At 43.8% G+C, this 14,920-nt stretch overlaps 2 protein-coding genes across 4 annotated transcripts in view; one reads left to right on the forward strand and one right to left on the reverse strand.

Moving 5' to 3' along the window:
* The window catches only part of LOC135167805 (protein Fe65 homolog), a 94,599-nt gene that overhangs the window by 2,886 nt on the left and 76,793 nt on the right, over nucleotides 1-14,920 (forward strand). Inside the window, exon 2 of one of the 3 annotated variants that reach the window (XM_064131365.1) lies at nucleotides 9,590-9,700. The gene's annotated coding sequence lies outside the window, so the exon portion shown is untranslated. Of the gene's footprint in view, nucleotides 1-9,010; nucleotides 9,701-14,920 lie in introns of those variants that run through there. The other 2 variants (XM_064131366.1, XM_064131369.1) reach the window with 2 other exon arrangements.
* LOC135167955 (uncharacterized) lies at nucleotides 2,701-3,642 on the reverse strand. The gene has a single exon (XM_064131693.1). The coding sequence runs from the start codon at nucleotides 3,640-3,642 to the stop codon at nucleotides 2,701-2,703; it is 942 nt and encodes a 313-aa protein (XP_063987763.1).

Below are 14,920 nucleotides of genomic sequence, written 5' to 3' on the forward strand. Positions count from 1 at the left end.
GTTCCTTGACGTAGTCCGCTGGGTCGTCTTGGTGATTGACAGCTCGGGGGGCCAGGAACTCTCCAGGTAGGCGTAATGGCTCGCCGTATGCCAGGTCGGCTGCTGATGCCTGGAGGTCTTCCTTCCAGGCCGCTCTGATCCCCAAGAGCACCGTAGGGAGTACCTCCGTCCACGTGGTGTTCTCGTGGCACTTGATAGCTGCCTTGAGTTGGCGATGAAACCGCTCGACCATGCCGTTAGCTGCTGGGTGATAGGCAGTTGTCCTCAGGTGAGTCGTGCCTGCCAAGCAATTGAGGTGCTTGAACAGGTATGACTCGAATTGCCGACCTTGGTCTGTGGTAATGCGGAGGGGAACTCCGAAGCGACAAATCCACCCCTCGTAGAAGGCTCTGGCGACTGTGGGTGCCTCCTGGTCCTCCAGGGGAAATGCTTCCGGCCACCTGGAGAATCTGTCGACGCACGTGAGGCAGTATCGGTAGCCCTCGGAGATGGACAGGATGATCAGGTCCATGTGCACGTGCTCGAACCTCGAAGATGGTGGGGCGAATTCTCCCACTGGCGCTGAGACATGCCTGGTGATTTTGGCCTGCTGGCACTGGATGCAGGCGCGAGCCCACTCGCGGCAGTCTGCTTTCACGGACGGCCAAACGTAACGTTGAGTCACGAGTTTGACCGAGGCTTTGACTCCAGGGTGCGCCAGGTTGTGGATGATGTTGAAGGCTGCTCGGCGGTATGGAGGTGTCAGGTATGGTCTTGGTGATGGTGATGACGTGTCGCAGAAGACAGCTACGCCTGCTCCTGGGATCTGGATTTGCTTGAGTTGCAAGCCTGATCCTGAGCGTAGGTATGTTTTCATTGTGTCATCGGCCTGCTGTGATGACGCCAGGGCGGTGTAGTCCAATGGTGACGAAACTGCGTCGATGCGGGATAGTGCGTCCGCGACGACGTTGTCCTTGCCGGACACGTGTTGGATGTCGGTGGAGAACTGCCCGATGAAATCCAGGTGCCGTGCCTGTCTGGGTGAAGCCTTTTCCAACTTCTGCCGGAATGCGAACGTGATTGGTTTGTGGTCCGTGAAGATCGTGAAGGTCCTGGCCTCTACCATGTGTCTGAAGTGTTTGATGGCGAGGTAGATTGCCAGGAGCTCACGGTCGAATGCGCTCCACTTTACTTGAGCTGGACTGAGCTTCTTCGAGAAGAAAGCCAATGGTTCCCAGTCCCTGTTGACTCGTTGCTGCAATGCTGCACCGACGGTGTGGTTGGAGGCGTCACAGATGAGCGCAAGGTTGGCGTCGGCCTTGGGGTGAGCCAGGAGCGCTGCGTCAGCTAGTCTGGCCTTGCAGGTGGTGAAAGCCGTCTGGGCTTCCGGAGTCCAGTTGATGGGAGTTCTGCCCTTGATATTCCCCACCAAGAGCTCGTTGAGTGGTGCCTGGTCCTGTGCAGTCCGGGGTATGAATCTCCGGTAGAAATTCAGCATACCCAGGAACTGTCGGAGCTGCTTCGCCGTTGTTGGTGCTGGATAGTCCAGGATGGCTTGGACTTTTTTCGGCAATGGACGTGTGCCCTCCTTGGACACCAGGTAGCCCAGGAACTCCACCTCAGGCTGGCCGAACACGCACTTCTGTGGGTTGATGAGGAGGCCGTAGGATTGGAGGCGTTCAAATAAGGTCCCCAGGTGCTGTTGGTGTTGTTCTGGTGTTTCGGAGGCTATCAGGATGTCGTCGATGTACGCGTAGCAGAAGTCCAAGTCCCGTAGCACCTCGTCGATGAAGCGTTGAAAGGTCTGGGCGGCGTTGCGAAGACCGAACGACATGTAGGGGAATTCGTACATACCGAATGGTGTGGTGATCGCCGTCTTCGGGATGTCCGCCTCGGCGACCGGAATTTGGTGGTACGCCCGAACCAGGTCGATCGTGGAGAAGATCTCCTTGCCTCGGAGTGCCTGCGCGAAGTCCTGGATGTGCCGCACTGGGTAGCGGTCCGGAACGGTGCGAGCGTTGAGCGCCCGGTAGTCTCCGCATGGTCTCCAGTCATCCGTCTTCTTCTTGGCCATGTGGAGAGGTGAAGACCATGGGCTATTCGATGGTCGGGCTGTACCTCGTTGGACCATGGCGCTGAACTCCTTTTTGGCATCGGCCAGGCGGTCTGGGGCCAAACGCCGTGGTTTGCTGGCCACTGGAGGTCCTGGAGTGGTCTGGATGTGATGCTTGGTGTCATGCCGCGGAGCTGTCCCGGTTCCATCGGGTCTGGTGAGGTCGGGGAACTGCTGAAGGAGCTCGTGGTACTGCGAACTACCTGTAACTATTTTAATACTCGATAGATTAACATTTTCGACTTGCCCGGGTGAGGTGAGCGAGGTGATGGAGTCCACGAGTCTGCCGTTGCGGAGGTCCACCAAGAGTCCGTAGTGGAACAGGAAGTCTGCTCCGATGATGGGTTTGGAGACGTCGGCGATGACGAAGCTCCACGGGAATGCTCGCCGCAGCTTCAAGTTGAGGTCCAAGGAGACCGTCCCGTACGTCGCAATGGTGCTGCCGTTCGCCGCCGAGAGCTGATAAGTCGACTTGCGTTGCGGCCCGCGCACTAACCGTCGTGGGAAAACGCACAAGTCGGCTCCTGTGTCGATCAAAAAACGTACCTTGGTTTCCTGATCGGTGATGAATAGGCGGCGCGTCGTCGAGGCAGAGTCACTACCCGCCATTAGTGACTGCTCGGTCCGTTTCCCTGAGCGGTGAAATTGCACGGTCGTGTGCACATTTTAGCCTCAGGTCCGAAGCGCCGATGGTACCAACAGATGCGGTCGGTTCCGTGCTGCCGGTGCGTGGAGCGCGACCTGGACCTCTCTCGCCTGACGTTGCGGCCGCGGGGGGATCCTCCGTCTCCTCTGCTCGACCGCTTCAGGCTCTCGATTTCAGAGCGTAAGTCGCCGAATTGTTCCTCGAGGTTGAGGGCCAACTGGGACAGCTTGAGGCTCAGGAGCGCCTCAATGCTGTGCGCCGCTGCCTCAGCGACCTGTGGAGCAGCAGGTGGGATCCTTGGTCTCAGGATCTGGATGGTCTTGTCGGCCAGATCTGCAGCGTCGTCGAGGGAGGCCTTGCGCTGGGTGGCCAATAACACCTGGACGTCGGCCGGAAGGCGCGTGACCCACAGTGTCCGGAGAGCATCGTCCGGGAAGTTGGGTCCCGCCAGGTTTTTTAGGTGGCGCAGAAACTGAGACGGTTTCATGTCTCCCATTTCTGCGCCTTCTAGGAGCTTCCTCGTCTTCTCCTCCTGGGAGGAGCTCAGGCGCTTTATGAGCTCCGTTTTTAAATATGTGTAGGGGTTGTCCGCCGGAGGGTTCAGGATGATATCCCTCACGTCGGTGGCGTACCTTGACCTGGAGAGCTTCCCGCAGATGTGGCCGAATTTTGTTGATTCGGAAGTGATCCCGGCTGCGTGAAAACTGCGATCGGCGATGCCGAAGAAGAGTTCAGGGTCCTCCGGCGTGAACTCTCCTAGCTGCACGGCTACTCGGTTGATTTGGGCCGTACTCTCCATCAGGTTCTGCTGCTGCTGTGGAGGCCACGTGTCCTGCGATGGTGGTGAGGTGCCCTCGTCGGATGGTGCTCGCTGCTGTAGTGGCCGCTCTCGTTCCACGACCATGTGGCGTCTGCTGGTGCTCAGTGTCCACGAACTTCCGCTGGATCACGTCGGGGTCACCAATTTGTGGGGTTGAGCAGGTGATTGAAATAAGATTCACGCCAGTGCGGTGGTCGAATATTTTATTTCCCCGTTGAAGATACAATGAATGATTGCCCAAGGTAGATCGGGAGTAGTGTGTCCGAGGAAGGTAGAGGAACGACTGTGTAGAAATCGGGAAGAGTGTGGGCTTATAAAGGAAAAGTGTAGGAAAGGGAATGCCTTGGGATCCCTGATCTAGGGTTCGGAAGGCGCCGGTTCTGGGGAGTTCCCCAGTCTCTAAGTAATGGTTTATTGGTTGTAAATGACCAGGGTTTGGGGTGTTCCCCAAACTGATGATGGTCGGTGGGTAATTAGCCTCCGAGGGTCAGGTCCGGGGCTAGACTCGGTTGGGGAATTTCCCATCGAGTTGATGGGGTGTCCTGGCGACACTGTCACCACAGTTATTTTTTAAAAATGATTTTAATAAGTTATGCAAATTTCTCCAATGAAATAAAACGACATTTTCACTCCCTCGAATTATCGGTGTCAAGCCGCCCATTATCAGAGCTACCACCGCTCTCACTGGCTATAATTATGCGATACACATGGCCCAACGTTGAGTCATTATCTTGGGCATGAAAAATTGAGAGAAAAAGTGGGCAAATGCGGTGGCAAAATAGGGAAGTAGGGAAAAAGAAGGAAACAGTGCAGTAGCGAGTGAGAATTATCGTGCTGGGATTATAAATTCAGGGCGACTCACGTGTACAACGTTACACCAGGCTACATCACAGAATATATAAATTTCCAAGTTATCTATGCTAAGTACCGTTTAAAGTGAGTCTAATTGTGTCAGTGCATTTTATCAATAAATTATTCTTGATTCATTTTTATAGTTCACGCTTTACATTCAGGGACAACGAAAAATCGCGGTTATTCTAGTTCAAGTTCCATTTTGTATTCAATGCCTCTGTAAATAATTTATCCGGTTACATTCAACGAAAAATAAAATACGAAAGTAGGTAAACGTAATAAATTTCCAATAGAAAATTGTTCGCGGATGCGCCAAGATTTTTCTTCGATTTATTTCACCCACGAAACCTTTGATACTCTATTGCGGTTCGATACGCAACTGATGTCGATGAGAACTTTGACCTCTGAACCAAACAGAACAGAACGAGAATGTAAATAGGCAAAAGTTGAAAGAACCGTAAATTGAATTTCAGGGGGGAAACTAATTTCTCCATTACTACTGTGTGGTTGGGAAACTGAAAACTCATTTCTTTGGAACACATGAACCACTTTTAAATTATGAATTTTCCGCTCCAATTCGGAGAGGTAAATATGTACCCGGGTAAATTAGAGATATCAAAGAGTTGGTGAAGTGGTGGAATAAATTTGTTTCATTGAGGAATTTTCGTGATGAAAATCATCTTCGAGAGAATTTTCGTGACTTTCCTAAAAGACGATATCTACACTCCTATAAAATAATATACCATTTTCTCCTCATAAATAAATTATAATTGTTTATAAGCAGGGGAAGGTCAGCGGAGTGATTTAGGTGTCAGAGAAAGATTTTTCTCAATTAATTATTTAAATGAAAATTTAGAAAATTCTGTCGCGTCCACTCCGGCAACATTTTCCTCCCCTGTCGCGAGGCAGATGAAAATACCAAGAGACCCCATGAATACCAGAGTACAAATGGTGGAGAGAACATATGAGAAGAAAACACACGTAAGAAAAACATCGGAACTCGAAGCGAAGGAAGATTTTCAAGGGTATCATGAGAGCGGTTGGAGTTGGGTAACTTGTCCCTGAAGTACCGTAACCCCAGTGAAACAGAACTCGCTCAGTTTTCAAGGAATGGGTTTGGCCCAAGAGGGGACCTTATGAGCCGTACAAAATGCATGCCCTTCACCTCCACACTCGTTCCATCCGAATGGCAGCTCTCTCGCGAAAGGACACTCCATTCTAAGCGATTTTTTACATTAAACATTTTTTTTTTCCGCCCCAGGTGATTGAAAAATCATATCTCCACTCAATGATTCAATTGTTTATCATTAAATAGCTTCATTAATTTTATTTGAGCTATTAAAAACACATTATTCAGTGTTCCAGAATTTTATTTCACAATAACTAATCATCAGTGATTAAAAAATAATTTATCGCGCCTGAAAAATCGTGAGGCATTTCCTCAAGTGAATCAAAAATCTCTGAGAAATGATTTTGGCAAATATTTTTTTCGCGCGACGTATCATAAAAAGTTCCTTTTATGCAACTCCATCGGTCGTTCTTAAGAATCCTAAATTTATTACCCTGAATTTTTTACTGCCTACGTCTGTTCATCGGCGAACTGGCGGCGTTAGAAGAAATGAAAATTTAATTCTTGATAAGTCTCTCGACTTGGCTTCATTCTCACAATCTTCTTATCTGTTTTCTCTCATTTTGTTCACCTTCGTTTCTTCATCTGCCTCATGTCTTTTTTAATATTCCAGTCCTTTTTTTTTTCACGCGAACAGCCTGCGGGAGATACGGCTTCCTGTCGTTCCACAGCGAAGTTTAATATCCTATGATACCATCCACGAGCAGGAAACGTGAAATTTGTGGAGTAAAGTAGAGGGATGAGGGAGGTGTACACGTGATGTGTAAATAACAGGCAAAATACTGCATTCCCCGGGAGATGAGTGTATGCTTCCACCAACTGCTTTCGTAACAGGAGGTGAATATTATACGAGTGTTATAAAGACTAGTTATTGTACTGTATAACAATGTAAACGGTAACATTAGCATGTTTGGGGGTTGATGGGTACGGGATTGTGAAAAATCTCTTTGCTCATTAGCATTTTACATTTTACTTAGCGAATTTCAAATGAACGATATTCGAGGGAGAAATTTTTATCGCGATCAGTTATCAATTAATTTTATTTTATTGACGGATAAAAAGTAATGAGATTAATGAGGCGGAAATCTGTCGATTTAAAACGTTTTATTTAGTGAATAATTAGTTAAATTAAAATTAAAAATCCACCGTCTCTTTATAGTGATAATTAAAATGATTCAAATTTTGGAAATTAACTCACCACAATTGAGAGTAAATGAGAACAAAGAAAACAATTTTATTATTTGAAATGAGGTAAACTATTTTGCTGGAGAATAATGAGAAAATAATACGGAAAAATGGAGATGAGACGGTTGATTTTTTTTTTTCTGGTGAAATCGGACGAGACACGACATAAGCCACAGACAGACAATAAAGGATGAAATATACAGCGGGTAAGAAGACCTGGGGCTGCCCTGGGAAGCCCTCGGTCTTCTCATCTCCCTTCAGTTAATTACAAAAAAGCCGAGAATCATTAAAACCACGCTCGTTCAACTCATCCCCACTTTTTTTCCTATCAACCATAATTTTTCAGCCCTTTATCCCTAATGTTTTTTGCCCCCCACCGACCCGAGAACGACGAGAACTTTTTTACCATTTCCACCGAATTATTTTCTCCAGAAATATAAAAAAAATAGATAAGCACTTTCGGTCTGAAGTTCAGGAGTCTCCAGAGCAGTTTTCTATGGAACCCCTTATCACTAGATTTTATTCGTTTCTCTGCATTCAACTGAAAACAACAATGGAGAGAAGATTATTCCGTAAAGTACTGAGTAATTACGCAAATAGTTTTCGATTGTTAAATTCTTTCTGGATTTTTTTAATGAATGATTTATGGAAATTAAAGGGTCTTTGGGGTTCTCAGTAAATGCAGAGAGATGTCCTCGTATTAGAATAGGGCATAAATTAATAGAAATGTTTTTTTTGAATGAGATTTCACTCCAGAATTTTTATTAAAATTTTTTTCTCCTCGTGATACCCTAAATATTCGAAAAAAAAATTCCCCAGATGGTGTCACCCCCTTTTTTTGTCAGACTGACCCACTTGAAAAATCCTCGAATCAAGTCCCGTGTTCCCTGAACCGTGAAATATTTTTTCCTTTGAAAAAAAAAAACAAAATTGGCGTTTGAAAATTTCGACATCAGTGTGATGACTCGCGACCGTCTCTTCAAAGTGTCCATTTCCCCATACTATTACCCTAGTTCTCGAGCAGAAATGTTTTTCTCTCAGCAAAGTGCAATATCCCTCTTTCCACTGCACTATCGATCGTCGCCCTCTCAAAGTTGTCCCAATTTCAAATTAAACTCTCGAAAAAAAAAAAAATGTCAAGAGTAAAAAAAAAACCCAAGTGCTTATAAACGACTGCTCCGCAGCTATCAAAGTGACAATGCGACAGTTAAAACATTACGACATTTCATCACACAAATTCACAGTTCAGTGCTGTATAACAAAGAAGGAAAAAAGATTGAAGGGCCTCTGGATCTTGCCGTGTAGTTTTTAAATAACTCCTGGAACAAGTGCCCTTTTTATTACTCGTGGAAATTCGTTTGCAGTCGTTGGCTATTTGGCACGAATCTCCGCTCCTTGAATATAACATTTTTAATACTCTCGGCCATTTCCTCCTCCCATCCCCCATCATCTCGCACTCGCGAATCATTCCCCCTAAGAAAGCTATTGTGCCTTTCGCCACTTTGAATTGTTAAAGGACAAATTAAATTTCATGGTCAAGTGATCGGCAATTGGATAAAACGATTAAATAATTAGGAAACTTCAGGTACTAAACCCACCCCCGGACGATACCCTCAGAAAAAATAATATCGCGATTATTTTTCATTTTTATTTTAACCCCCAAAATATCTCAAATTTTCATTTGTAATTTATTTAAAATCCTGTGAGAAGAATATTTAATTGCAAGACAAATTAATTAATTGCCTAATATAATGGAATTATTACCGAATGTACCCGACGCGTTTTCCATTTTTTACCCGAATTTTCCTAAACGTAAAAATTTTTCGAAATTTTTCAAAAAATCTCGCACTTTTTTAGATCAACTATTTCATTGTCACCCGCGTTGAAATCGGGGTTGAAGCGAATCGAGCCGCAAAAACGTTCGATGAATTTCCAATTTCACCCCCCCCTGCCCCCTCTCGTTTCCGTAATTTCCGCTGCAGTTTTCTTCCCCCCTGTTTACCCCCACCGTAAATTACTTCCCAATCACGGCGTTGCCGCGTGATTTATCGAAATGAAAATTTTCAACTTTATATTCGATGATTGAGTGCGAAAAAAAAAAGAATGAAGAAGTGAAATTGAAGGTGGCGGACAGTTGGCGGGGCGGCGATTTGGGAGGGAGGGCGACAAGTCTAGTGCGCACATGCCTGAAACTCCCGCAAGCTCAGGAGTGGGGGAGAGTGGTTTATGGTGGGGGTTAAGTAGTGCTGGTGCGCCCAGTTGGTTGAGGATCGGCGAATAGTAGTGGTGGTAGAGGCACACTGTTATGGCCGATGGGGGTAGTTCTCTCTCTCCATCCCTTAACCAGCGCCATCGCGCCATCTCCGTGAACTAGAGTCCTGAAGACTCGGGGGTTTCTCTGTCTTATAACCTTATCCTGGGCTGCGTGCTCGTGTGAAGTGACACGTTTTCCACTGGCTCCGGTAATTTTTCATTTTCACCTCAACATTCGCTCGATGATAATTAATTATTCGCGGATAGATTGTCGATAGCCGGAGTGATCAATGGAATGATTGGTCTCGAGTGGTGATCGATTATCGATGATTCGAGGGAATAATATTTTTCGTTGACGATCGTTCGGTTGTTTTATTTAATTTTTTTTTTCCGGTATTTTCTTCGTATTTTCGTCCCTCTGACGTGTAGTGAGGAGATTCGATTGCGCGTGACTCGTCAAGGCCACGCGCTAGGGACGAGGGGCGCGAGGGGGGAGATAAAAAGGGGATGAAAGGAGGTGAATAAAAAACGAACAAGAACTGTTAACCTCTGCCGTGCGCCGCGTTTGAACATTACGCAGTACAGAGAGTTTTTGTGTTATTGTGATTGCAGAGTGTGCGGGGCAAACTGAAAATAGTCGAGGGCACATCGTACACTTGAGCGTTTAGAAAATACAAACAAACGGGAGGAAATCCGGGAGACAATACGCGGTGATTCTTCATGGTGAGTTTTTGTTTACTATTCGTTTGCATGTTGTAGGGTGTCTTTGGTATGTTACAGTGAGGGAAAAATGGAATTGTGCTGATGAAATATTATTTTGATAAGAATTTTGAGGAGATTTTACGAGGGAATTTCGAACATTTCGATGGGGAAATAAATATTATTGGAAAAATGATGGTTTTGGGGGAGTCTGAGGGGTAGTGGGGTGAGAGGATTTTTTAGAGTGGTTAATTTATTTAGTTTTAATTGTGGGTTAATTGAATTTTGGGGAGAATTGGGAAGGAAAGAGGGGATATTTTATTTTGGGAATTTTGAGGGAGTTTTTTGTCGGGTATTTGAAGGGAGAAATTGTATACGAGAGGGGATAAATGTTTACAGTTAGGGTAGTAGATGTTTAAGGTCTTAGAAATAATTGTTGACAGTTGTTGGGCGAGTATCGGAATATTTAGGGATTCGCGGAATGAATTGAATCGACAGTTTTCACGCAATTAAACTGGATGTTTTTAATTTACAAAAATTAGTTGCAAAATTAATTTTTTAATTGACGATTGAGGTAGACAGTTCCATATCACTGGTCCACTATTAAAAATAACTATACAATATGTAGCGCAAGGGCAATTTTCCAATTGTTTCACCCGATTTTCTGTGTTCAATTAATGAACTCCGGTTTCTTCGAGAATTTATTTAATTCCAAGTGGAAATCCATTTTCACTGAGTGGAATAATTATTTCAATTTGGGTGACATCGGGTGATCGACCGCTCAGACATGCTTATTTGAAATATTCACGGTAACCGCGTATGAATTATTGAGGTGGAACTAATCAACTGTCGTGGTTCGAGAGATTTCAGTTTTTCATTCATTGAATAATTAATTATCTCTGCCCTACGGGGCTAGTGTACCGCAGTACTGACCAGGTAGAGCTTTAAAAAGTTGAGTAGGGGTAAGGGGATAAGCTCACGAAATATCGAAAATTAATATCACATTTTTTCAAAATTAATCCCGACATTTTTTTGCCTTCGACAAATGTTTGCAAATGGTGGGAGGAAGTCGGAGCTTTTTTTTTTCGTTTGTGCGGCCAATCGAGCGGGCGAAAGCACCCCCTTTTATATTTTATTAGATAAAATTCTGAGTGAAGAACAAAAGATTTTTGTCTACCCCTCGTTGAGAGGGGAAATTTTTTTTTTCCCGACTTCTTTCGTTTCTTCGGGTTCGCCTCCTGAGGAGGTCTTGCGGTAGTTATGCGCCGTTCGACTGTCGCCGGTGTCGGGGATGTGCCAAGGGATACCGAAGGTGGTAGCGAGGCCAAAGGAGAACTGGAAGGAGGTGTGGGTGGATACGGGTCCTGAAACGTGACTTGGATACAATATTTAAAAGCCAACTCTACGTCAATACTCCTCTCGCGACATCCTCACGCATCTCGTGCTACCATATTCGGCTCTCATCTCGCGTATTTTATTTTTCTCTCTCTGAGGCACCGGAAAGGTGTATTCGTACGAGTATGAGTACTCGAATGCATATCTATTATTCCACGAATTAAGATAATATTTCGCAGTTATTATATTACAACTGAAAATCAAAAAACAAATTAGGGAATTACTGGTCAATTTGCGAAAAAGTGATGACGAGGTTTCCGGAGTTGATAACTCGTCACCCGGACGGGGAAACTCTATGATTTTTTTCCCAACTTAAAGGGAAAAGATAGAGCTTTATAATGAAAAAAAAATCGTTCAATTTCACTCTACCGATCCCAAGTTATTAACAATTAAAGACAGTTCCTTTTCCTCCACTTTTTCCTCCCCAAAAGTGACACTTTTTTCTCTAAAAAATTGTTTTTTCCCCACAAGTGCGAAAAGGGTTTTTAAATTACTTTTCCACATAACGTCCTAATAATATATATCAATATTTTCCTCATAATAATTCGATACTCTTAAAAAAAAATATAAAAATCAAATTTAAACAATTTCAGTCTTTACACTGAAAAAAAAAATTTTTTCTCCTGGAAAACTTACGCATTCGGGTCCTCTCCCCTCTACCCCACCTTCTTCTGATTTTCCTCTCCTCGGAAAACCGGTGGTGCCGCAGTTGGGGGGGCGTAAGTGAGGGGGTAAATCGTTTGAGGTATCGAGAGGGACGTCTGACCTTAACCCGAAACTGGCAACCTCCTTCCCTCGACTCAATACATTTCTCCCAGATATATATATATGTATATATCTCTCTCTCTCTCTCGGTTCTCCCTCGGCTCACCCTCGGCTCACCCTCGGCTTCTCCAATGTCCCAGTGTACTCGTCGCAGTGTATATAGTGGTAAGCTTTCGGTCCTATCTTATTTGCTCGAATATCCGTGATATCGCGACCGGTTCGTTTTATCAGGCCAACGATTTCGTTTACTCGATTCCAAGAGCACCCATAATGGAACTCAATATGTGGCTGAAATCGAGAAGGCATTACCAACGTCAGAGAGATACATGATTCTATTTTTGGGATTTTTTTAAGGTGACGTGAGGATGAGGATTTATGACGGTATTGGAGTTATTTGGTTTGGGGTTTTGATAATCCCTTCGGGGACGGGTGAAAAAGTAAAATTCTCAATTTAAAATTGTTGGAGTGAAGAATTTGTGGATTTGTGGATAGTAATCTTCTTATTGCTGAGGTGTTTGGAATTTACTTCCGAGTGAAAGGATTTTATTTGACAAAATTCCAAATTTTTAATTTTTTTTTTTCGTGTCCCGACGCAGATAAAACATTTAAATGCACAGGAATCGCAGGGGGAGGGGTGGGGATGGGTGGGGGTTATTGTGTGTGGGGTAGATTAAATTGTCGATATGTCAGTAATCAATAGATCGGGGAGGATTTGGTCTTTGACAAGTGTAGGGAACGATATTTCTAATGGCATCGAGTGCTCGTCGTTTTCTTCATTACTCTCCGAGATACCGTAGATCAACGTTAATCCCGAGAGATCCATTTTGACCCACTGTCGTTTACCATTCTTATTCTCGACGGTATTGTCCGGGAGGGTATACTGTCGTAACATAGACTGACCTCTATCACTGACGAGTTAAAATCAGAGACAGCTTGAGAAATGATAACAAATCGTATTTGATATCGTTTACAAAATTTTTTAACATCAGTTCTATTCTTTAGGAGGAGTCAAAAATTTATTTAGACCAATTAACAGCAAAAAAAAAATACTTGGAGTAAAAAAAAACTTGGAGAAACAATTTTTTTTTATTCAATTTAAAGGGAAAAAATAGTTTTCAATTATTTCGGATGAAAAGAAAGGAAATAAAATTGATAACAACTTCAGAAATTCCCTCTTCTTTCAAACAGTGATAATAGACTAGGGGAATCGTGTCCACTGATCTTTCAATATTTCCCCCTCCTCCCATTGGGTAAAAAAAAATCTGGTACCGAATGTCCCTTCGTGTTCATAAAATCGAGGAAAATCTATCGAATGAAATGACATCAGTCATCGCTCCCTGAAAAATCAATCTTAACAATCGTTCACGTAATATTTTCCCATCTTCACTCCTACGATTTTTCAATATGCCGTCAGGTGTAATAGCGAGAATATTCAGGAAGTGACAATTATGGGGGTAGGGCGTGGGAGAGAGAGGGGGGGGGTTGAGAGGGGTTGATAGTGAAGCACTGGATGTGGAAATGTGCGCGTGATTGTGAGAGCCATACGATGTCACTGTGGAAGGTACCGGTGGAAATGAGAGGGATGAAAAAAGTAGTGATGGAAGTCCCGCTTTTCTCAGCCCCTTTTCCGGGGGCAGTGAGATGGGGTAAACATACAGTATCACGAGGAGCAACGGGAAATGTTGGAAACGAGTAGCTGTGCGACGGCTCGTGAAATGAAATTGGTACGAAAACGATCGTTTATAAATTCGTCGGAGTGATTCGTTTTTTTTTTTACCACTGCATAGACCAACCTTTTCTCGTTATGCAATTTTTTTTTCACCCCCGTCGATTGAGTTGTGCAGCAATGACCGGTGGGCTTCGCGTATTGAAAAAAATAATGCGGGAAAAATGACGGGGGTGGCGGCGGAAATTTCCGGTGTTGAAGAACGATTTTTCGGGGGAATTTACTGGGGTAGAATATTATTTTAATTATTTGATATATGAATCATAATATAATATAATGTTGGAAATAATTGTTGGGGGTGAATTGATACCTTCGATAGCTGGATGGAATATTAAATTGATTGATATGAAGGTAATTACGTGGAACAGTGAGGGATTAATCGAGTCATTAATACGCATCGGTGTTGGGTAATTGAGCTTTGGGGAGGAGTCGAGGGGTTGGGGGTGAATAGGGGGATTGTACATTTTTTGGGATCAAGACTGACTTATTTACGGGTCAATGACCTCTTTCTTTGGACTGGGCAGTGGTGAAAATAAAGATAAAGAAAGAGCATTCGTCAAGAAATTTTATCCCTAAAAAAACATTTTATTCATAAGAAATTTGTCCGGAATTATTAAATTAATTTAATTAATTAAGTTGATAAAGAACCCTCTCACCAGTTCAATTTTAAAATATTTTAATGCAACAACCTCTCAAATTAAAAAATAAATAAAAATAATTTATGGTATTTAAAATTCGATTAATATTTTAATACCGATAATTATTGAAAATCGATGAAGATTGTAATCGTAAAAAAATTATTATAATTAGGGATGATGTATCAATACCTTACCTTTGACTATTGTGTAGAATATAAAATTACTCGACATACGAAGGTAATTACCTGGAACACTGAGGGATTAATCGAGTCATTGATAGCTCATCGATGCTGGTGAATTGAATTTTGGGGTAGTAGTTGGTCAATTTTCCCTGAAAATTAGGTCAAACGTGTATTTCTGGGGATGAAGGCTCACCGATTTAACGACGAGAATCACCTCTTTTCCTCTTGTGAATGATTGAGCGCCTGTGGTGCTATTGTCTGACTAATGAAGTTTGAACTACTGCATTTGAAATTTCCAATTCAGGATGAGATTTCGGGTTATTTTCCCCGTCGGGGATTTTTTAGGCTCCATTTTTCATCAGGGTTTTTCATAGTTGAATGATTTTATTAATTATCATTATTATTATATGGGAAAAGGGCGTCTGGGAATCCTCTCACCATCGAATGTCGCCTTTTCCTTTCAATCTCTGTTCAACCCCTTTCATGCCATTTCCGTTTGCTAACGATGTTGTGCCTGAGCTAATGAGACCCCCAACCC

This window comes from Diachasmimorpha longicaudata, chromosome 12 (assembly GCF_034640455.1).
Source record: "Diachasmimorpha longicaudata isolate KC_UGA_2023 chromosome 12, iyDiaLong2, whole genome shotgun sequence".
NCBI classification, from domain to species: domain Eukaryota; kingdom Metazoa; phylum Arthropoda; class Insecta; order Hymenoptera; family Braconidae; genus Diachasmimorpha; species Diachasmimorpha longicaudata.